At 35.3% G+C, this 25,015-nt stretch overlaps 1 protein-coding gene across 27 annotated transcripts in view; it reads right to left on the reverse strand.

The window, feature by feature from the left end:
• Positions 1-25,015, reverse strand: part of KCNMA1 (potassium calcium-activated channel subfamily M alpha 1) — a 414,944-nt gene that overhangs the window by 101,325 nt on the left and 288,604 nt on the right. For 11 of the 27 annotated variants that reach the window (XM_077183251.1, XM_077183250.1, XM_077183249.1 and 8 more), the window contains 6 exons: positions 23,507-23,616; positions 21,290-21,358; positions 17,670-17,681; positions 9,141-9,227; positions 5,248-5,324; positions 3,924-4,076 (listed from right to left, as the gene is read on the reverse strand). In XM_077183251.1, the coding sequence (XP_077039366.1) occupies positions 3,924-4,076; positions 5,248-5,324; positions 9,141-9,227; positions 17,670-17,681; positions 21,290-21,358; positions 23,507-23,616 (508 nt within the window). Of the gene's footprint in view, positions 1-1,782; positions 1,792-3,923; positions 4,077-5,247; positions 5,325-9,140; positions 9,228-17,669; positions 17,682-21,289; positions 21,359-23,506; positions 23,617-25,015 lie in introns of all 27 variants that reach the window. The other 16 variants (XM_077183261.1, XM_077183260.1, XM_077183256.1 and 13 more) reach the window with 4 other exon arrangements.

Consider the following 25,015-nt stretch of genomic DNA (forward strand, 5'->3'; position numbering starts at 1 on the left):
GTAATAGCACATTTATAGACCAATTCGTTTTCATTTTCAAATCTGATCACGACCTTTCCTTCATTACCTTACAGAAGACTCTCCAGCCATTGCACTCTCAAAGCAAACTACTTTTCTAAACAAACTTAAGCTATTGGGGAAATGGAAAAAAACCAAAGCAAAACTACATGACCTTTTCTTTTCTAGTTCTTTCACCGCATGAAGAACTCTTTACTTATTACCATTTAATGAATTTCTTTAGTTCACAAAGGTCTCAACATAAGAACATATTTTAAATAAATACATTGCTTCAGATAAATCCAGATTACTTCTAGTACTTTGCCTCAAAGTCAATAGGATTCACCATTTCATCTATAGAATTTGTTTTACTGCTGATTCTTATCATGCTGACCAGTTTCACAATCTGCTTTTGCCTGCTGCTTCATCTTTCTGCTGTGTCATTCTATTGGCTAAAAATAGATGTTTGAAGAAATTTCTGTTCTATCCTTGAATATTTTCTTCCACAACAGGATCTCAATCATTCAGTTTAGTTTGCAGGCTCCACAATAAAATAAATAGCAAATAATGATAATGCAGGCCACCATAATTTCAAGAAGGCCAGAACTTTATCAAGAGCATAAATTATTCCTTCATTCTTTGCAAGATCCTACAGTGTGTATAGCTGAGAGGGGGAAAATATCTCAATCCTGATTAAGACCTGAGATGTTTCCACACAATAAATTCAGAATATGTGGTAAAATGTTGAAGTTGCATGTTGAGGCCTCCTTTACTTAGGATAGCTGCAGCTACACAGTAAAGTTACAGCCTCAACCTGGCACAGGAATGCTGCACTGCAGCTACTCAATCCCCCTTGCTCTTTGAAAGAACAAGTCCATATAATCCCAACACTGCCCTACAACCAGTGCATTTCTTTGCAGCACTTTTATTTCTAAGAGCAAATTCTTTCCATGTCCCAAATGCTGTATTTACCATGAGTGTACACACAACGTGGCTGATGAGAGCCTTCATAGATCCTGCACACTTTCAAGTGGTATGACCTAGATTGACATGAAGTGGTCCATAAAGCTCATATTCTAGATATAATAATATTGTAAAACTTTACAGCTAAGGCCCTGGAAAGTCAGTGTGTGTCTACTTATGTAAGTAGTGTCAAAACCAGCAAGCTCAGGAAAATAATCACTGCAGCTTGTTTCCTGTCGAAGGTATCTCTGGGTTTATACGTTAAAAAACCACACTTTTAATTCACTGTCTGGCTTTCTCCCATAACACTTTTTTCTGTCATCAGGGAGAAAAAAGTTAGATAAGGACAGTAAAAGACTGCTGTGCTACTCTTTGTGCCAGCTGTGCAATGGAAAGGACTATTCTCACTGACCATTACTGAAAACCTCAACAGGGACCTGACAAATGAATTGTATTGAACCAGGCAAAGAGTGCTATAGTGGCTATTACCCCAGCCTAACCAATATCCCTAAAAATTCATGAGATATCCCTAGAATAATTTCAAGGAAATACTACTGCCAAGATCTAATTTTCATTTAGGGATAAAAATAAGCTTGTAGAAAAAAAGGGGCAAATAGGTGGAAGAAGGGAAAACTGCTGTATTTTCTTCAACGTCACCCTAATCTCCATTGGTGGGAACAATGAGAAACTTGTGGGTATGACGTCACTGCTACATGCAACATAAATAAAGAAAAGAACCAAAATACTGAACAAAAATACTCTCTGCTAGAGAAAGACAGGTTGGACCGCACTCTGGGCTACAGGGAACCCATTTTTACTCACAATAGATCACTATCAGTGTGCAGTTAAAATATAGTAGGGGCCGTGTTCCAAGGCAGCAAGAGGAAAAATAAATCAAAAGTTTGTCAATTGTCATAGATTACAAGAAATTCCTTCAAACACATCAATGTATACATGATTTGTCCCCTCTGGGGTTCAACCCCCACCGTTCACAGCAAGCACTGTCACTGGAAAAAATATATAGAGAATTAGACCACAGTTGTTGCACAAAATGAAAGAAACAGGAGGAACAGGTCATCCAGTTTAGAGATTTCATCCCAACGTGGCAGCGTTTTATACAAATATATACATATATTTGGCCTCTTGCTGCAAAAACTACAGTTAAGTGGAATAGGAAAGAGATTGAAAACATTAAAAAAAAATTAACATTCTGTGAATAAAATTTCCACACAAGTATTTCTTTGGACAATATGCCATCAGCATTTATGTGTTATTCAGGGAGTGGGATGGGTAAGGAGAAAAGGATGTCAAAGAAACTGCAAAAGGAAAGCAGGATTACATGAATTATCCTTTGGCCTTGTAGAAATGTACTGATCTGCCCTGAATTATTAATATTAGGCCTAACGAGTTTGGACAAATGGCTATGTAGGTCAGACTCACGTTTAGACCCCAACAATACCCCAAGCTAATATTCAGAAAGTGTCTAAACTGAAGTGCAACCTCAGATGCATTATTAAAGAATGTGAGTTAAATATTATGGGAAACTGCTTGAATTAGAGCCACCATAATTGAGTTTTCCATTTCTTTCACATCTAATTCACCTGAATGTGTCAATATTTTTATAAACAACCTTTCCTTTCATCTTACATATTTTCCACATTTAGCTGCCTCTAATTACTATGCTACTCACTCATTAAAGCATGTATTTGTCATATAGAACTATAAAGATGCATGTGCATGCAGTGTCAAAAATCAAATTGGCATAGCGATGTATCACATGTTGACATCGCAGTTGATAGCTTGCTAACTCAGTGGGGAGAAAGTTTTCTCAATTTATGTTTTGCTTTGGTTAGAATTGTATTTTTAACACCAATGATTTGCATCATTTGCAGATGGATAACAAATCTAAGTTTTTTCAAAAGTGATTAGTGATTTGAAAGCTAAAACATTTTATGTAAATAACCTTCTGGACTAAAGACTTACCTTAAAAACAAACCCAAAAACAAAAAGCAGGTCCCGTAAAAGGGATTTCAAAATTGCCAACAAAATTTGAGAAACAAAAATCACTAATTACTATTGAAATTTTTCATTTCATTTTTTCTTCTGACAGCTCTTTAAAAGAAAAGCAATTGCCTTATTTCTAGTACTTGTGAGCATGCTTCTCATTGAAATCTCAGCTCTTCTACAGGCTGCCTGCTACTGTGGTATCTGTGACCCCTTGTGTGTCTAAGAAACAGCAGGAGAGAGGGCAGACTCACGAGAGGGGAGATGATGAAAAGGAAATTTTAGATGTTACTCTCACTGACCATTATTCTTCACCTGACTCAGAGGATTCCCTCCTTAGTGTTCAGTGCTCACTGCACCAGCTCTGAGAGCCACCTCCTTCTTCAGCCTCACTAATTCAGTTTGTTTGTTCATCTGCCCAACAAACTTTCACTTATTGGACTGATATGTGTGACCATGCCATTTGTAACCCTTCCAAATCCTACCTACAGAAATTGTTACTCTTGCCTCTCCAAGGCCTTACTGCTGGTAATATCCATTGTGTTGGCTGGGTCATAGCCTGTTTCCTCCCAGGTTTCAAAGTACTGAGAAGGTTACCTTGATTCTCATTAACATATAATAATAAAGGGCTCTTAAGCTTTATAATGTGAGTTCCTGATGCCCTATCTTCTAGCAGATGACAATGAAAAGTGTAGGTCTCATGTTAAACTGAGAGATCTTTGGGATTTATTAAATTTTTAAGCAGGACATGTTTAAAAAGCATACACCATGTGAAGGAGGAGTATAGAAGAAAATAGAAATAAAATGGGCTTTTTGGCTTTGTTTTTTTTTCCTGACAGAACCAGATAAAATTAAGCAGGTAACATATTTCTCTTTAACTGTTGAGTAATTTTGAAAAAAGATTTCATGAGAGTCACAGACACCCTGAGGCATCTGTAACTGGCTTTACCAGAACTTACTCAGCAGACTCATTGGCTTTGGCAGCAGTTCAAAGGTCACATTCTCACATGGATAAACTGTTCTTGAACAATTTTTTTCCAATATGTTAGGCAATGCATACATTCCTTCCACATCAGGCATGCTTTCCATGTGCTTTGCTCTCCTTGTGGCTACTGGGAAGATAAATACCATTTTCTGTCAGTTCCAGCTGCTTTCTCCCTATCATGCTATTGTTCCACACTTGTGGTGTTTTGGAGGAGAGGAGTTTTTTTAAAGATCTCCAATGATAATTTTTTTTCTTTTGAAAATGATCTTCAAGACTTCATCCATTTCAGGTACTCCAAAAGGCAGAGAATGTTCAGCTTAGGCTTTCTTCCATCCTCTACAACAGTGCACTGATAACTGAAGCTATACATAAGAGAGCTTTTTTTATAGCAGACTGAAGCTATAAATAAGAGCGCTTTTACCCTTTTAAAAGTAATGGTAAAATAGGCATGATCAAACCCTTCTGAGATCTCTCAATTTACCTAATCAATACTTTTAAACTGAATTATTTTTTTCATGGCAGGATACCATGGAATGCACATAAATATTTATATATTCAATGAGAAATTGATTCCTAAATAATTTTGCTATTGGTATTACAAATATGCATGGGTCAAACACATCTTTGGTCAAAGTGTGGTTGTGATAGCTCCTGAAAAAGGTCCTTTCAAAGTATATATGGGTAAAATGCTAATTGCTACATATTTATAGAAATTCAGATGCAAAGTCTCATCTCCATTCAAACACTCAATTATTTCTTCATTAAAAACTGTCCAAACAGTTTAAGAACCTAATTAAACTAATATTAGCATTACAGCTAAAAGGATATATGTAAGAGATGCTAATATTTAATTTCTTCCAGACAACCTTTTCCTCCACTAAAACTGTTCATTTATTTAAAAAGAAAAAAATTTCAATAGCTATATGATAAAATATAATTCCCTAGTTTCTTCTCTTGCAGAATCTGCATGCTATGAATGAGAGAAAAACTTCACTGTTGGCTAATTCTTAACTCAGAAATCTCCACAGTTAAATTTAGCTTGACTTAATTCTTCAGTTTTTGTTAGCATTGGTCTTTAATTTACTTTTTAACGAAGACACAGATGTGAGTGGTGTGAAATGTAACAAAAACATATGGACTTCAGGAACCCAAATAGCACTTACTATGTTGCTGTGCAATTATTTCTTAGCCTTTCTGTAAAACCATTGTGTAAAACATGTAAATGCATGTAGAGGTATTCTTCAGGGCTGAACAGTTCATGAAAAGGAGAGGAAGGGAGGGATAGAAATATTACTTACGCCGTTTGCAGCCACATTTTTTTATCCTTTTGGGATCCGTGATGTCATCATGACAGGCCTTGCAGTAAAAATATGCCCTGGAGAGACAGAATGGAAAAACTGACACATTTCTTAATCCATATAAATGAAATTAGTCCCATATTTCATCTTGTTGCAGTGACCAATTAAGGAAATGCACCAATGCTAATTTACTTTGATCTTTGCAAACGTTTGGACATTTAAAGTAGGAAATATTTGCTGCAAGACCATTAATTTCAACTATAAGCTCCAAAATAGTATTTCCTTTAATACACTTTTATTTGAAAAGTAATTGGAAGAATGTATGATAATTATGCCACACTGTATTAGTTTATTTGTTGTTCATCTTAGAAGAAAGAGCATCTAATGAACTTAATCACAAAAAAAGACTTTTTGTTTTCATCGGCTACCAGGGTGGTTTTTTTTAAGGACTGTCTAGCACCCTGTGCCAATTTTTCAGCTTGGACATTTGATCATTACTGTATGATCAACACTGTACGTTGATCTTAAAATAGGGGTAGAAACAAGGACCCTATTGGCTTGTCAGCCTCACCTCTGTGCCTGGAAAGATTGTGTAACAAATCCTCTCAGAAGCTTTGCTGAGGGACATGGAGGACCGGGAGGTCATTCAAGACAGGGAGCACAGCTTCACCAAGGGAAAATCCTGCCTGACCAACCAGCTATGATGGAATGACTACATCAGCAGATAAGGAAGTACTGCAGATGTCATTTATCCAGATTCTGTAAAGCCTTTGACATGGTCCCCCACAACATCCTTCTCGTCAAACTGGAGCGATGGATTCCATGGGTGGATTAGGAAGTGGTTGAATGGCCACATCCAGTGGGTAGTGATCAATAGCTCAGAGTCTCACCAGGCACTAGTTACAAGTGGTGTCCCTCAAGGATCTGTACTGGGACCAGTGTTATTTAATACCTTCATTAATGACACAGACAGAAGCATCAAGTGCACCCTCAGCAAATTTTCAGATGACACCCATATACTTTGCTGACAGTATGAGAACATTAGATTGTTATAACAATTAGGAGAAACTATCTACAGTCCAAAATATAAAAAAACACAAAACCAAACCAATATTTATATATAGCCTCTGATTAAACACAGCCTTTGGCCCTGCAGCCAGGATGATTACTACTATTTCTTCTAGATTAACTATAGCATGGCCACTGCAGGTGGAACTATACTGGTAGTTAAGTGACCCATCATGAGAAAGATAGCAGGTCTAGCATAGAAGAGATGAACCACAACAATGCTTCATATTGGTTCAAATACAAATTGAAATTGCAGGGAGACCTCACTGAATGCTATTAACATTTCTAAAATCAATATAACATGAAGCTACAATGGAATATGTAAGTCCTAAACCTAGCACACTTTATTTCTCTAAGAAACTTACAGGAAGATTACTCTTTCAGGTTCTGAAATTGCTTTAGTATTTCCAAGATGCAAAATGTAAAAGGAAAACATCTTCTCTGAGCATGTATACTTTGCTGCAGAAAGTTTCTGGTCTTCAAGATATTCACGTTCCACCAAAAAGAAAATCAACTACTTCCAAGGAAATGAGAAGAAATTGTTTTTCAAACCATGAGTAGACGTCAAGATGTAAGCCAGGAGGAGAAAACTGCCTCAAATTTTTAAAATTTCTCTCCAGTCCAGCTGTAAAGCCCCTTTATTAAACAAGAATCAACTACCACAAATAGTCCACCACAAAAACTTCATAACATGAACTGGATATTGGTCATTGATAGAGACCATGTTTCTGAAGTTCACTGCAGCACAATTGTCCTAAAGAGTACCTTCAATCCCATGTCCAAAGTAAAGAATAAATACCTGGAGTTATTGCTGTAATAAAATTATTCTATATAACTGGGGTAAATTAAGTGGATTTGAAGAATGTGGATTTCTGGCACTCGTGTTAACATGTAAATGAACAAGGAATAATGAAGATGCAATTCAGGTAGTTTGTATTATATTTAAACAGTCAACATTTTATGTGAAGCTATTTACCTTGGCATAACTGTTTGTAGGTGTAATTGTTTCTTATGGGAAACTATTCTTCTCAAAAGGCAAAAATGATTCTAACAGAAAGAGTAATTGAACATTGTAGGTTATATCTCATTGTGGGATATATAAATATGAATAACTTTAGCTTAAAGGGGTTGAAATGTCTTCATTAACAAAGCCAGAATAATTTAATTTGCATTTCAGGTATAAAGCATGTTTAATTATGCTTTATTAAAAAATCATTTTTCTCCTCCAAAAGATCTCAATTTTAGAACATATTTCTGAATCTGATTCATAGCTCAAAGGGTGAAATTAACACTTTTCATAATTGGCTTTGTTAGTAGAAACACATCTGATAAGCATTTGCTTTGCACAGAGCAGCTAAGAAACGTGTCAAGGGAGGCAGAACATTTCTAAACATAGCCTTCTGCCAAAAGCCAGACAGAATTGGAAATCCTGTTTCATGTTCACTATCAAATGAAACGTGGCAGATGAATGATGAGAAAAATTTGTCTAAACGCCTTTATAACAGTTAACTTCTCCCTAATCTTAGCAGTTAAAATATTATGCCATTTTACTTAGTCTGAGAAAAAGTTCACTGCAGAGTGTAAAAATGCCTTATAAATGAAAGAAAACTAGCAGCTCAGTAAAGCAGTGTGCAGACAGTTCTGGATGCTCAAGTGGAGAAAAGCAGCAGAGGAAAAGAACAGAATGCTGCAAGGCAGAGTCCCTGAGGCAGTGCAGGATGTACAGGCTCCAGAGATGGTGCTGGAGATGTGACAGGACAGGAGCACTGCTGCCTTGTTCTGTGCATTTCACCTAGCCAAAATCTATCTCAGTTCTTTCAAGAAAAATAGAAGTCAAGTTCTCCAATTTCACTGTTTTGGTGTCTTGACTTTCTTTAAGTATGCATGGCAAGTAGGCATGGTTAGGTATTATTTCACTGTATTTAATCCTAAAAGGTTGGAACTTAATAAAGAGTATCATTTGAATACTTTATCATTTTAAGTACAGGATTTAGTTAAAATACCAAACTCATGGATAACATCAGTAAAAATCTGATTGCATGATTCATAACAAAGATACAAATTATGAGGAAGCACTCATCTGCAAATATTCATTTTTTTCTTTTTTTTTTTAATTATAGGGACACTGAATATTTTTCTTTGAAAAATTCTTTTATCACATTGCTCTTTTGTTCCTTCCAAGCATACTATAATCCTAACAAACAAGACTACATACATTTGGTCCTCAATACAAAATCACAAAACTCCTTTGCATTCATCCCAAATCTAGCACACCCAGGTACATTGAGTCTGTGAAGTTGTCTGCAACGGATATAATGCACTTTTGTAGTCTGATGTATTATTATGAGGCTGTGGAGTTTGTAGTTCCATTAAAGAAAAATTACAAGAACATAAATATTATTTTGCTAATGCAATTACAGAATAAACACAGCAGCTAACTCGCATCAAGAATTTGCTAAAGTCTGTGTAGATTAGAACTCCTCTAAACCAGAATCTAACAGAACTGTCATCCTTGTCCTCCTCTCTCATAGTAATTCCTCTGAGACACAGTAAGTATAGAGGAAACAAATGAAAATATTTCACATTTTCTAGGAGGACTCAAAAAACCCAGTCTCTTTATTTCTTTTCATATCTGCGGCAAATTTCAGTTCCTTGGGACTTAGGGAAACTACATGCACGTAGGTGGTTCAGGAGTAACAACTCAACCCCCCCTCCAAATTTTTAAACAGATGATAATGAAAATTAGGTGAAGCATTTACATGTAAAGAAAAAAACTGAAATTAAGTATGTTTGTTTCTATTCAAAGATAAAAACATTTCAATTACCTTTTTACTTCTTTGGCATCACTTGCAATGAAGAATCCTAAGGTACCTTCTTGAATCTTGACATGGTTTCCAGGATTGATTAATATACTGCTCAGTGAAACAAGAACAAAACCAACAAAACAATAAGTTTATATTAATTTCAGCTGAATCTTCCAAATTAGCTTTATTTGATTCTGTTATAGGGGACCCACTAGTTAGGAAAGGCTGCAAGGAAATTTTAAGCCATTCTTCCTTGATATTTCCAATCAAATAAGAGTTTCACATGCGTTTTACAAAAACTTTAGTTTGAGACAGTCAAATGCCTCTGCCTATAATCACATAATCTAAGTGCTTACATCTGTTTTCTTATCTTTTTGCTTTAATTATAGATTACGCAAAGTCCTCTCAGAAATGTGAAGTGTGAAGCTGAGCATTGCTGTTTGCTTGCTCTGTCATGCAAAGTGGTGACAAATTCATAATATGGTGAAAAGGAAAAAACCCTCAGCCACTGCTCAATAACACAAAAAATATCACTTATGAAACTAAACCCTTGGATGCAAATTTTTGCCAATTTCTAGTGAAATAGAAAGTTAATGGGACCCCTATCTGGACATATAATGTTATTGTTTAAAATAATAAATACACACATACACTCAAGGGGAATGGTACAAGACAACCAGTCACGACAGCTGAAAAAACATAAAATGAATAGAAAATTTTTAAAACACTGCTATGCAGCCATGAAAGAACAAAAATAACCCAACCACCATGACAGAAGAGCCTCAGCTAACTTTGACAAAGAACTAGTATCAACAAGTGAGGTACTCCATGTCTATGAAATATCTTTATTTGGATAATAATTTAAATCAAGACTTTAGGAAAGGTGTTTTGCAAAGCACCAAGCTAAATATGAATATACAGATAGATATAAATGTAAATATATTCTCCAGTAAGTTTTATTCATGGGTGATGTATCTTAGCTTTTGACTCTAAAACTTAATATAGCTTTTCAAAAGTTTTCTCTCTTTTGTCTTTTATTAAAGTTCAGCTTTTCTAACTCAAAATGTAGTAACGGTATGCACATGTAATTTAGATTAAATAAAGACTACCAGGAATTGAAACACTTGTCCATCTAGCAAAAATTGATTTTAGGGAAGTACATATACACATAAATAAATAAAGCACAATGCTGAACAGACATACATTACTAAAATTTGAAGGTCCAAAGTCTTTCACGCAACTGATAGGAGGGAAAATGGATCTCAGTACATCTCTTATTCAATATGTTAAATATTCTCTACACATTAGGAATAAATTATTATGACAACATAATATATCTGAAAGATTAATAATGTGCACATTTTTTTTGTGTAATTCCACATGCCTGCAACATCTTATGACAAGAATATGCAGGCCACAAAATAAAATGCTCATGAGTTCAGAAGTAAAAGGTTGGTCACGAAGTCATATTTCAGCCCCCTTTATGTAGACCTTAAGATACAGTTCTTAATTTAATACCCAGAAACTCCTTCCTTCTCACAATCTGAAACTTCACTCAGTGGTGTTTTACTGCCATTACTTCAGCCATGGCTTCCTGTAATTTATCTCTCTTGAAAATCAGCATCATATTTTTCTTGTGTGTTTTTCTGCAATGTTCATCACTACAGCATGCAAAAGATTCATAAACAATTTCTTTGACAGGAAGAATGAAGATATTGTATTACCCCATTTTACAGAGGAGAGATTAAGCAACTATGAGATATAGTACTTATTAATTTGGGATGCTTATAGGCCAAATCTTTTTAAGTGTTTAGCATTGCATAGCTCAAACAGACTTTCTAGGAACATTTGCTGTGAGAATGCTCAGCATTTCCAAAAGCCAAGCCTCTGATTCCCGAAATAATGAATATACTTAATCAGAGATCAGCAGTAGAAAGTTTGGTTTAAATTATTATCTCCTGCTCACACAGATAGCCTATGTTGGAAGCTGGAACAGAAATTAAATCTCAAAAAAAGCATCTACCCAGATATCCTTTCCTTTCCTTCATTCACAGTTTCAAGCTTTGCAACAAATAAAAAGGAGAGGAGAACTACAGGAACTGGAAGGTATCACCACAGAAAGCAGGTTTAATTTCCACAGCACACTTTACTAATATTTGCAAAAAATGAAATGTGATGATATAAGGAACACCTGTATTACACACACAGATAAATGGGATGAAATAAAGTTACACAGCTAAACTAGTATCATCCATCATCAACTAGTATCATCTACTGTCATATCTAGCATTTCCTTGTTAGTGAATTGGGCCTAATGGCTGCAGTTGCAATGAAAACTTCTACCTAATGCAGTTTTAAAATGCATTTTCACAGGTTCGAGATGGAATAAAACAGATAAAAGAAAAAAATAAAAAGAAACAACTACATAAGAATTTCTTCATATGAAACCACTTACTCAGGTCAAAAATAGGCTGGCAGATTTAGCTTTCCTGCATAAGCTTTTGTCACCTGAACACATAAAGTACTTGCTAGCACTTGCAGAGTGCTATACTGGCCATCTTAGTCTCCACTTTTCCTCCTCCCTGCCTGCTAGTATGCAGTAACCTGCCATTAAACTGAGAATTTAGCTGCTAAACTAAAAAATCTTCTATAGAGGCTAATTTCATGTATTGATTATACTGTTCCTTATAAAATATGTAAGGTCTTGTAATATAATTTGGGTTGGCTGTTTTTCTTAGGTACAAATGGGTACTGCTCTATCTGAAAAATACTTTTTATTTCCTTACTTGATTCTTAAGTCACATAGGTGTTATAGCTTTTCAGTGAAAAAAGATTAACACTTTTTTTTTCATGGACCCAGGCTGGTTTTTTCCCCCCAGTACAATTCTTGGATATGGATAAACCGTACCAAAGAGGAAAAAAAATTCTACCTGAACCTCAACAACCCAAACTCCACAAACTGAGGTAACCACTAGATCTATAAATGTTCAATTCTCATAATGACACTTAAAGTTTGATGAAGTAATAAACCAATGAAGCAGTTCTTTTGAGATGCAGGGAACATAGTCTTAAATTGGAAGTAACTGGCTTCATTTAGGATGCAATGTATTGTGAGCATGATTTTGTATCTCAAGGTTTTCTGAGACACATAAAATCAATTCACATGGGTCAGTGTACAGACTTTATTTTTGTCAGATCTTATACTTCATTCACATATACCTCTTTCCACAAATACAATGTATTTATAACCACAAAATATGGATGTGATCACAGTTAATGCTTCTGTTGGAAATGAAAACTAATTTGCCCCATCATTGCTACTGGCTAAGAGTTACAGAAGAAGCTCATAAAGCTTTGGGCTTATATACAAACCAGAGCAAAATCATGAGCAATTTCTACTGAGCTGTATGGATACATTAAATGTACAGCTTATTAAAGCTGCAACTCAATTATTTCTTATGACACCTGTAGTGGCCTTAGCTGAAGTTATGCTTTGATAAGCACTCACTCTAATATATACAGCAAGGGAAATGTTTTGAATTAAAACAGAATATAGGGAACAAACAGCACAGAGAAAAACAAAACAGTCTTCTGAGTATTCCAAGAAAAATGCATCCATCAGTTATTTAGAGATGCATGGGTTTTTTTCAATATGAAAATATGCATATATATCCCCATAGTTGAGAATACAAGTACATGGTAAACTAAATAGGAGTTTTAGGAGAGACAGCTTCAGCTAATGTCTCATTTTTATATATATCCAAGGCTACAAAGGAAAAGGTGAAAAAGGAGAAACTCAAGAGGTTTAATAGCAACATATATAGCTAATCCATATGCATTTTGTGCCACACATCAGAAAAAACATTACTGAAAATGACACTGATTTTTCCAAATACATGTTTTTAACATAAAGCACAATTTGATTTTTTTATCTCCTAAATCAGCTCATGAAACCAAGCAAGAAAGGCCAAGAACTTTAGAAACTTGTAGGATCTTGATCAAACTTTGTAATTTTATAACATTTCTAGTTTAGGTTATCTCACAAAGTAGTCAAGTAATAACAAGCTTAAAAACATGTAGTCATCATTTCTTTAATGACTGCAATTCCAGAAATACATCCCTCAGGAAAAAACCTTTCATGACAGGGCTCACATGATTGCTTGCTCCTTCACACATGAATGTTAAGGACACATGACAATTAAAGCCATGTAAATTAAATATGATTTAATGTGTTCAATGGGAATTTAATGTACTTCACCACCATAAATTCAGGAGAAGTGAGTTCCATTACTTTTTGATAATATTACAATTAGAAAGCCACTTGTAGAATGGAATATGCCCTCTGGAAACCAGTGTTTTACACTTATCTGCAAAAGTCACCCCGTTTGTTAAAGATTCACTTGGTGACTAGATGCAGGGTCATGCACCTAAGAGCAATGAAAATGTCCCACACTGAAAATGTAGATATCACCCTTGAATTCAGTTGGACTCTTAGGAATCACAGACTGAATCACAGAATGGTTTATGTTCAAAGAGATCTTGAAAAATCACCTAATTACAACTCTCATGTCATGGTCAGGGATAATTTTCACTAGAACAGATTGTTCAAAGCCCCATCCAATCTCTCACTTAAAGCAGAGGAAAGAATCATTAATATTATCTACACATCTGAAAGTGTCTTCCCAGAGTGATAGAAATATTAGCAAGTGAAAAACAAATGGAAATCAGTGCACATTTGAGATACACAGTTTCAAAAAAAACCCCAAAAACTCGAACAAGGTCACAGAAATTCTAGACAAATGTTTATGGTTTTCTTTACATTCAATGAAAATTTCAGATTGGACATGATGACTTTTTCATATGACAGGGGAGAACAGATATCTGTTCATGTTTCTCACTGTGTGTTAATTGTGCCCAACTTACTTATTGAATTGTATCTTTCTGATATTTTAAGTATACATGCTACCTTCAATAAAATACAGATACATTAAAAAATATCAGTTCATCCATTCTTATCTATCTGAAACTACTCCAGAAGACGAGTGCTGCTCAATACCTTTCTTGGTAGTGCATGGATGACTGACTGCACAAGAGACCAATATTCTGACCTAGCTAAAGCATACCATATTATATCTTCCTTTAAAGCACTAAAAGTAAGCTAAGGTTTCCTTTACTAATTGTGTATCTTCTATGGTTTTTTGAATGTAAAGATACTTGATGGAGAACCTAATAATTGGAGACTCAAACTGTTAAGACAATTTCTGAACTGACATTTGGGGTGGGACTAATTCCTGCAGCTATTTATTTTTTACTGATTTCTGCTCTTAGGTGATTTTTGTCTCCTGCTTTCAAATAGCACACATATTTCACTCAAGTTATCTTTCTTGGTCTAAAACACTTTTACAAAGTTATGGAAAGCCGATAGCTTTTCATATTACAAAAATATTTAAAACATTACTTCTAATAATTTATCAGCATACAAAAGATTTCAGTAGGAGATGAAAAATGTTTCCTGTAGCTTTCTAGACTATTCAGCCATCTTTTAGGTGAACTCCATAGAAAAAGCAACCAGTCAGTGTCAGAGTCTGAACCATCATTATGCAGTACTAACATTATGCAGTATTTACTGGTAGGCCACTTGTTAAGGGGCATGGCTCCACAATTTGCTTTGCACAGCTTGAAACTGAGGAGGCTTCCACTACTGCTGAAGTTGTGAATGGATGGAACTTTGAACTCTTAATCTAGACATGGTAGTACAGTAGCTGACACTCAGATCTGTCATCTGCATAACTGTCAGCCTTCTCTGAGAAGAACAAAAGAGGGATCTTAATAATATGGAACAGCGTGGTGAAAGTCTTTAAACTGAGCTGACAAAGGCATGTGGGGATGCCCAGCAAGTACAGCACAGCAAATATGCAAGGGTAATTTTAGCAGCACTACATGAGGACTGAAAACTGAAAGCACAGATAAGGTCAACCAATAGAGACATGGATGAGGAGAGGTCTTTTAAGGATTTTCTTTATCCATGCCTCTGTTATGTACTATTCCTGTTTGGTCTTAATTTCAACTTTACATTTTAGACAGCACTAAAGGTGGGATTAATCTCACCTATTTTAGGACCAAATTCTAACGCATTCAAGAACTTTCTTCCTTTGCAATTATGGATTAAGTCTGGATAACTAATAGGAGATTAGACATTTAACATTTTGATTGACAAAGTCAGGTGTGATGAAACCTATTATCAGAGACCAGTTGAACAGTTCATCCCTGCATCAAGGAAACCTGTCTGATTTAGTAATCCTACTTCTTTTCTTGTTTGCTTGCTTTCAGCTGTATGGCTACCTGTGTGACTGCCATCAACCTACTCTAAAGAAAAAGAAAGACCAATTGTTGAAATAAATGAAACACAAACACCAAAATTTTGACCAAACGAATGGCAAAAGCTGTAACAATTCTGTTTTAAATCTTGTGGTAGATGTACTGTACCATTCCCCATGCAACTCAAACAGTAGCAATATCATCTAGTAATCAGGAAGATATAATATTAAGTACTATAAATACATTATCTAAAACAAATTATGTGGTACTGTTTACTAGAGCTACTATACTTTTAAACAAAAACAACTATTATTCTTGATTGTTTCATGCTATGCCCAGATAAAAAGTACCACTATTAGCATAATGGCCTTTTAAAACACACCACTCATTTATCCAACTACAGAAGTAGTTGGAAATAATATTTGTTCAGGGTATGTTTTCAAGTGAGTGTGAATGTAAATGCACAAATCTCATAGTGGGAGTTGTGCACATACCGGTTTTCACACTGATTGTAACTCATAAATATTGCTTCTTTCTTCTGGGCTCTATCATTGACATTAATTCATAATGCTCTACACAGCAAAATCTAATAAGACACTGAAAAGAATACAAGGCAAAAGACACAGTGCACATTACATGCTACAGTATATTAAAGCTTAATTACTACAAGCATATAAAAGGTTGCTCCCAGGACTTAAGTTTTTTACAACAGCACCTAAGTCAAGGTCTAGAGGATGTGCATGAGGTACTTTATTTTAGCATACTCCAAACTAGTTCAATAGTGATGGTGAACTCAATACACTTGAAAACAATTAAATTATTCCTTCTGGTTCCAGAAGTGATTCATTATCAGTACAATGAGGCAGAACAATAAACTTTATTCTGGGAGCAAGCAACTTCACCTGGTACAACACCTCTTCATATTGCTCATCATGCCAGCATTAACATGCCTTCACCACAAGATAAGATATACTTAAAAGCAAGAAGCAAAGTAGAGGTGCAACAGCTACAGATCCTTGGAGATGCTAAGTGTTGCAGTAACTTCTCTGCAGTTGGATCATATCAATAATGCCAAACTGACAGGAAGCCACCTCTCTTATCACGCATCTACTCAGAAACTATAGGAAGATAAGACTAAAACTTAAATACACATAACACATACAACATACACAACAGAACAGACATAGAAAATAGAGTTTGAAGAGTACAATGAAGACAGAAATTGAAATGTCTGGACAATGACAGCAGGTCTCCAGAGACCATCACTGACAGTCAGACAGACTGCTTTAAGTAATGAGGGGGAAAAAAAAAAGCTGTTGGGGGAAGAGAGATGAGGAGAGACAAGGATATGAAAGAGCATGCCTTATCAACTTCCAAACCAATAGCAGCATGATAGAATGTAGACTAGAGAGGGACTCACAGCATGGTACACCAAAGAAAATGCAAAACATGCCATCTCAAAAAAACTACAAAGCTGAGAAAAAAATACATTCAGTAACATCTTAATAAATGAGTTAATAAATGTCATTAAAATGAATGTGACGTATAATCCATGGCACTTTCACTGGAACAGTACAAAAAAATTTAATGAGTACTGTATTATGAGTAACTGGACTCAAAACAGGACCAGAAATGCAAAGAATCAGGTATTTGGTTGCTGTTAATGGAAAATGAGACTGCAAGAGAACATGAACTACTGTACTGTAAGACGTGTTTTGAAGGAAGACTCTGGGGTAAGAAGGACATCAATGAAGGTGTGAATATGAACAACATGGCAGCACAAGGGCTGGTAAAGACGAAATATACATCGTCATGATACAGTCAAAATGAGGACAGGAGAGATTAACAGTGAAATCTGCTTTTCAAATGCAATGATCTGATACACCAATGACTCCACAAAGGGGAAAAAAAGCCTAAAAAATGAATCCTCTTTTATTTTGTACTTCCTGCAAAGAAGTTAGTGCGTGAGTCACAAGAAACACTGGAGAGACAAAATGCTGTTCTCTCTCTCCTCTTTGAGATTGGGGGCTCATATATAAATATATACACAGAGATATATATACACACACACATAGATAGATGAATATGTATAGGTATATATGTGTGTGTATATACAGAGAAAGATAGACAAAGATGTTATCTTCCTGTGTTCTTGGCAAGGAATTAGTCCTGAAGTTAGAAGGAGTGAAGGTAGGATTGAGGTTGGAAGGAAAGGTAACGAAGAGGGCATACCGCTTTCGGCTTCTGCAAACGACAAGAAAAAAATTGCAAATCAAACACTTTGATAAGAAATCAACTGACACCAAAGCAAAAGCAAAAAAACCCTTTATTCAAAAGTCTTCAAGGCTTAAAGGTTTTTCTGCTGAGAATGAGAACAAATATATGGATAGACAAAGAGAAAATTTTACAAGTGGAGTATAAATGGGGAGCAGGAGGGAAGAATCCTGGTTAGGCTTTCCTTCTTGCTTAGTTATGTAGAATAAAAATACAGGGGGGAAAGGAAGGCAGACATCTCTCTAAAAGGGATTTCAGATGAGGAGTTTGAATGTCTGAATTTTGAACTGTTATTTTTTGCTATATATTTAACATTGGGATATTTTCAGGTTCGTGTTCTCCATGTTTCCTTTGCATTTTTCTACAAAAAAAGCAAAACCTCTCCAAATAAGCTAAGAACAAATTTTAAGTGATAGTATTTGGCTTGCATCAGGGAGACAAAAAATAATTTAAGTGCTTCCTGTTCTTAATCACGGGTTATAACATTCCCAGAAAGCAATTAGAGATGAAGGAATGGTTAACTCATATCGTGAGCTGGAGTTACTAGAGTGCAGACTTTAGTAGCTAGTCAGAAACTCTAAATTAAGTTTTGTAAAGTCAGAGATTTCTTTGATAGCTGAGAAATAATTTAAATATTATTAAATATATAAATGCAAAGGTGTGAAAGAAATCTAATCATAGGGTTTTTAATGAATCTTTAAGATACCTTGATGAGAGGCAGTTGCGTAAAACGATAAACGTACTCTAGATACTCTATCCATGATATGAAAACTAATATACATTTATCATATTTATAACTACATTAATTATATTTAGGCTTGAATATCAGCTTTCAAGCAATTCTGTAAAATCATAATTGTTATTAATTACCTACCTAAACTGACAAAACTTGTTATCAAGGTGTGCTTTCTGTTTCGTGTAGCTTTATTAGTAGTCAGGAAAAATGAAGAAAAAACCATCTGCAGGCAGGAAGCTCAACTGCCACTAACATATACAGCAATATTAGCTTGGATAGAGTTCTGATAATTTTTAATTACTATTGATTTCAAATTCCCTACAGTAAACAGAATTAGAGTATTAGATCTTCATGAAAGGGTGCCATCTACATAATGTTCTAAATTTTTAGCTATATTTAACGTTGTTTCTCTAAATTTTAAATGATATAAAACTTGTTCCATAGTAGTTCTACAAAACACAAATGCAAAGTATAATTATAAAATAAATCAGCATGTATCTAGTTCTGTCACTCTCAAATGACTGAAAACTTGAATATCCATAGTCCGCTCCCACTTCTCCTTTATGAAGAATTACCAGGAAGAAATTTGGATATGAACAGAATAAAATATTTCCAATATCAGTATCAACAAACATAATTGACAAATGACAAATTTACATTGCTCAAAAAGGGCTTGTGCTTCTAAACTGTGTAATTCTAACTTTGATTTTAATTCTGCACCTTTTCATTTAATAAGATGCATGGAAACGCAAGTATACTTAGGAGGTGAGAAATTGAAGTTTTGTTGCATTACCTTTCTGGTTTGACTAAAAGATCAGAAAACCACAAATATCTAGTTAACATATTCGACTTGAAGAGCATGGGAACAAGTAGAAAAGTAATATGCTGCAGGTAGCTCTGTGACTGATCAAACAGTGACTATAAAATTGTCACTGGTTAATAAAATCAGCAGATATTGCTGTGGATCAGGGTTACAAGAAAATGTGACTATCTACCCTGTATATCTTCCTCTTGCTACATACATATTCAACAAATCTAGCTGTCAATATCTCTTTGTTAGTATTGCTTCCAGCAATTTTAGGCTCTTTTTTTCCCTACTATAATAATTATTGCAAGCTGTTACCTGTGTGGCTTTAAGTAAGAAATATATGATTGTATCTCACTGTTTTAGTTTTTGTGGGATCCTCTGCATCACCTTTTGATTAAGAACTCAATCCAACTTCCACTGAAGTTAATGCAAAGAATGATATGGAAGCCAAGAACAATCTGTTATTACTGTAAAAGACTGCAATATTAGCACTTCTGTAAGTAAATGACAACTGAAGTAATGGCAACATAAAGCTGGCCAATATTTGTTAGGAGAAAAACAGAAACCAAATATTTCTTAATACTGAAGACACAAAATTTGGTAAATTGTTCCACTGCTGTTATTATTGTATTTTTCTTTTTTCTAGCAAAAGATTAAATTGTTCATAGACAGAAGAATAGATTGATTGTTTTGCATTAGCCAATGCAGAATGAGGTCTTTCAATGGAAAAGTAATTTAAGAGTCCAAAGAAGCTAAATACAGCATAAAAAATCTGATAGTAAAAAAAAAGGATTTCTTAATCAGCATAGTGTGATCAAAAATTATATCCAATAGTACATACACCACTTCACATTTCATTTAACAATATATGGAAGAATCCAGCAAAATCAACTATAGGGCATGGAAATGCTCCTAAATAGTTGCAACACTGCTTTTTCCATATCAAATTTCTAACACAGATTTTATAGATTTTTTTAATTAAGAAAAATTATGAAAGTTAATACTAAGTATTAAACTTTCAAAACCCCAGAAAATGTAGAATGAGTTCAATTGATAGAATTGGTTCTCCTGTGAGAAGAAGCAATTGTCCCCAAAAGTGCCCTTTGGCCACAAAAAGGTAATTAGTGGCCAAAAAGAAGATGAACTACTATGTATCTATTCAGGTCTACTAGAGCAGTACAAAATGTAATTGCAAAAGAGGAGAATCAAATTCCTCTCAGAGTTAGTATTGCCATATATTTTTATATGACACTCCAAGTGTTTCAGAGAACATTTACAATATTTTTGTTACATAAAAATGAATATTGTTTAAAACATTAATGGACAAGGCGATGGAAGATTGACTCCAATGTTCAATCATGTTTCTATGAACCTTTGCACAAAAACAAAAATGCAAGAAACACTTCCCATCTGTGAATCTGTACTAAGAATAATGATTTTTTTTTCTTTTTGGTTAATGAAAATAGCCAGCCAATTGGTAATTTCAAGGCTAAATTAATCTTTTCCAGTTTCATTATGTTATTCATGTAAGTTTTGTCAGAACAGATACTTAAATTTTATTTAAATATTATGTTTACCCTATATTTGTTTATCCTGTAACATATCTAAATTGGTTCCCTCAAACTAATTTAAATGAAATTTGTATTTTGAAAATACACATAGCTATAATGAATTTTGATATCACATCTGTTTTCCATTTTTCTCTTTTCAGTAGTGTATGTTGGACGTCTGATTAAAAGTGATATGCTGTAAACACAAAAATTGTAAGCTTTTCCGTAAATAAAATCACTCCTGAGATGAGACATATGTACTACTGCACTTTTTACTAAACATTCTGACATGGGTTACTTTTAGGGAGGAAGAGGGCAGAAATAATTCCCTTTCGGTCCTATGTGAAATGCTGCAATGCGATGGCATGCTAATTACATTCTGAAATGTTTCAAAGAATAGCTATGCTCATTCTGGAAAAAAAAAGCAGGCAAAACTGCTGACAGTGCATTCCAGCACTCCCCAGGCTGGTGCCGTAGGCCGTACCTGCTCTCGCGCTTCTCCGACTTGTACTCTATGGCTATCATCAAGAGCTTCAGCTTCGCAAACACCAGCCTGCAGCAAGAGAAGAGGCCAGGAGTCAGTGCCTTTTCACAACCAACATCACATATGGGCAGGTGGCTGCTCCCACTGGTTGAGTGTCAATACAGAGATATGCTGGCCTCATCAGGAACATTTTGGGCTAGAGAGTGGTAGGCCTAGAACCTGGGAGAAGGTTAGCCTTACATTATTAAATATCAGGAGGCTCTGCACTAGTGGGAGACAGATTGGTTAAGTCATCTTCAATCAACATAATTCACACCTGGTCCAGCAATATCCAAGGGCATAGAATGTCAGGAACTACATTCACATATTCAAAATATATTGCTGGAATACGTTCACACAGTACACACACGTGGAGTTATAAATATAACTTGCAGACTGATATTAACTTCTGTTTCCGTCTAATTCTTCACCCTAGTGTTGACATCAGAAGCTGGAAATTCTTCAGCAATATTGAGTATCCCATCCTTACTGTCTCTGCACACTCTTTGTTATCCAGACTGTATGGCAGCCTATTTACAAAAGAATCACTTTCCTAGACTTGCATTTATGACAAATAACCTGAGAAAGCAGAACATTTCATTTAATTTCAGACTTTTAAAATGTCATTGACTGCATGAATTTTAAAAGTTACGCTACAAGACCTGTTCTCAAAGTCTGTATATCTCACAGGTGGCTGAATACACTAAGACTATCCGCTAATTCACTTTCCTCTTCACAAACCAATGCAATGGACATTTTGCTGTCCTTGTCCTTTGTTTTTTCTGGAAACTGAGCAGTCAATTCTTACATTAATGAGAATATCTATGCACTAAACTTATTAATTAAAGTGCTTGAGGAGACCTCTTTCTAAATCTCAGTAAGCACCCTTTCTTTCTTGATTATTTTATCTCCATTCTACCAGCACAGATAAATGAATGTCAGCTTTGTGTCAAATACAGTCTCAGTCATATCTTCCTACAAACTCATATAGAAACTTGACACATTTAAAAATTATTTGGTGTGGAGATTTAATTTTCATTACTGTAGCTGGTGTTAACACACTACTATTCATTCATTCAGCACATACTATTCATTCAGCACAAACTACTATTCGTTCTGAATATAATACACTTTTCTGCATTATATTGTGAGATTTCCGGTTTCAGTAAATCACAAACTTTAGTGCCTATATTAAAAATTTTTCCCCTCAGTAAACTCAACAGAGTTTGGCTGACACAGTAGAAGGATCGATTGAAAACCCCTTAACTTTACCAGCAAATTGAAGACTGGGCTCTGTCATAGCTACATCCTAGACAATTTCTAAATGGATAATATTTGTCTAACAGTTGTCTCCCCCTCATTCTTGTGCCATGTTTTTGCTCCTGTTAAAATTGGGAAAGGTGGGGAAGTTAGAGGAGTAGAAGCATGCTCATCCTTTACATAAGAGATTGTATTTTACTTCTCCATCTACTTCCTCCTCTAAGAATGGAAGAAAGAGGAAATATGAGTGTGCTAAACTAACCTGATTATGGAGACAGAGTACTTATTATACAAACCTTTTGCATACAAATCTCTCATTCACAGACTCATTCTAGGCTAAGCATTTTTCAATAGCCAGAAATGAAGCTTGCACTATGGTTATGTACTATGTGCTTCTTTCTCATAACTGAACAGACATATCTTTTCTCTCACATACTTTACTTGTTGCAAATGGTTTGCAACCACTTTTGTGGAGCTCTGGGTGCCACACTGCTTATATGACTCCATGACATCTGTTTAAATTAATGAATAGTTTCCTTGGAACAGAGCACAAGCCAAGATGGTCATGTTGACCACCACTACTCAAAGAATGGGAATCATAAGAAAAATAACCGGATAGTACTTGTGAGCAAATTACTCAATTTTAAAAGATTGTTGATGAGTTTGTTCAAGACAAAACATTTATGCTTTAATTTACAATCACTTAATTACAAATCTCTCCTGAAACCAGGCATTACAATGTTTCAGATTCTTCCATGCAGTGATTGCTTTAATGTTTATTTTATTAGACACCATCTGATGTAGCAACATTAGGACTTAAGAGTCCTCACATTAGAGTGAAAAGGTCTCATGCAAAAAAATTAGATTTCTCTTACAAGAAGGTAAATATTTCTGCATATTAAATGTATTTCTACTTACTCACAAACTGCAGGGAAGGACAAACCCACAAAGGCACTAGACAGATATTCTGTATACATTTCATTTGCAACTCCTTCCAGGTAGTATTTCTGCCACGTATCCTCCTCAATCTAAAACCAAAGAAACAGATGCAGAGTTCTGAGTAAAAACCACAGCTTTCTTTGAAATTTAAAAACAACTGCTTAAACATGAATCAGATTTTAACACATAAATCAGTACACTGCTATGGCAATTAACATCACTTGTTTGTAAGGGATTTTCTAGAATGCTGGAAAAAAAACCCAAAACAGTCTCTGTAGTCAGTAAATCAAATATCATATGAAAAAATAATATACTGAATTCTTGTCAAGCACACTGAGCATGGGGTGAAATAAAGTTGTAGAGAGCATGAGGAAAAAGTTTCCTTGTTTTCTCTTTTTAAAAATAGTAGAATCACAAAATGCTAAGGGTTGGAAAGGACCTCAAAGATCACCTTCCTGCCATGGGGAGGACAGCTCTCACTAGACCGGGTTGCTTAAGGCCTTATCCAACCTGGCCTTGAACGCTGCCCAAGCTGGGGCATCCACAAACTCCCTGGCCAACGTATTCCAGTGTTAAACTACTTTCACAGTAAAGAATTTCTTCCAAATATCTAGCCTAAATTTCTCCTCTAAGTTTTTACCTACTACTCCTTGTCCTGTCACTACTGTTCATAACAATGAGTGCCCCTCTGGCTTCTCTGCAGCCCCCTTCAGATACTGGAGGTTGCTACAAGGTCTCCACACAGCCCTCTCTTACCCAGGCTGAACAGCTCCTACCTCAGGGGAGGTATGGGATATCAGGAAAAGGTTCTTCACCAGAGGGTGTTTGGGCACTGGAACAGCTCCCCATGGCAGTGGTCACAGCACCAAGGCTGACAGAGCTCAAGCAGTGTTTGGAGAATGCTCTCAGGCACAGGGCATGACTCTTGGGGTGTCCTGTGCAAGGTCGGGAGTCAGACTCAATGATCCTTGTCAGTCCCTTCAAACTCAAGATATTCTGTGATTCTATGATTCTCTTGGACCAAAAAATTTCAGCATTCAAATTTCAGCATTCCAGGAATATTCTGACAGGACTTAATATAGTATTTTAGATGAGTTTGTGTTTTTATTCCACGGGCTGATTATTAATTTGGGATTCGTCAGTCTTTCTCTGATGTTGAACAAGCCAAAAGGCACTCTTTCAAACTCTTTCCAAAAAAATGCTCTAAAGAACAGGAGGACGGAAACTTGTTAAGAAACCTGGTGAAATGCAAGTTACAATGATTTTTTCCTCTTTTTTTTTTTGTTTTGTTTGCGGTGTTTTTGTAGAGTTTAGGATTTTTTTTATTTGTTTGGGTTTTGCCTTTTTTGTTTGATTGTTTTGGTTTTTTGGTTGGTTTTTTGTTGTTGTTTTATTCCCTCCTCCTGTTGACAGGCAGCCAAGTAATCAGTTACTTTAGTTCTGGAGATGTAAACCACTGAAAGAATAAATTGCAATATGGAGATGTTC

Source organism: Agelaius phoeniceus, chromosome 9 (genome assembly GCF_051311805.1).
Source record: "Agelaius phoeniceus isolate bAgePho1 chromosome 9, bAgePho1.hap1, whole genome shotgun sequence".
NCBI lineage: Eukaryota > Metazoa > Chordata > Aves > Passeriformes > Icteridae > Agelaius > Agelaius phoeniceus.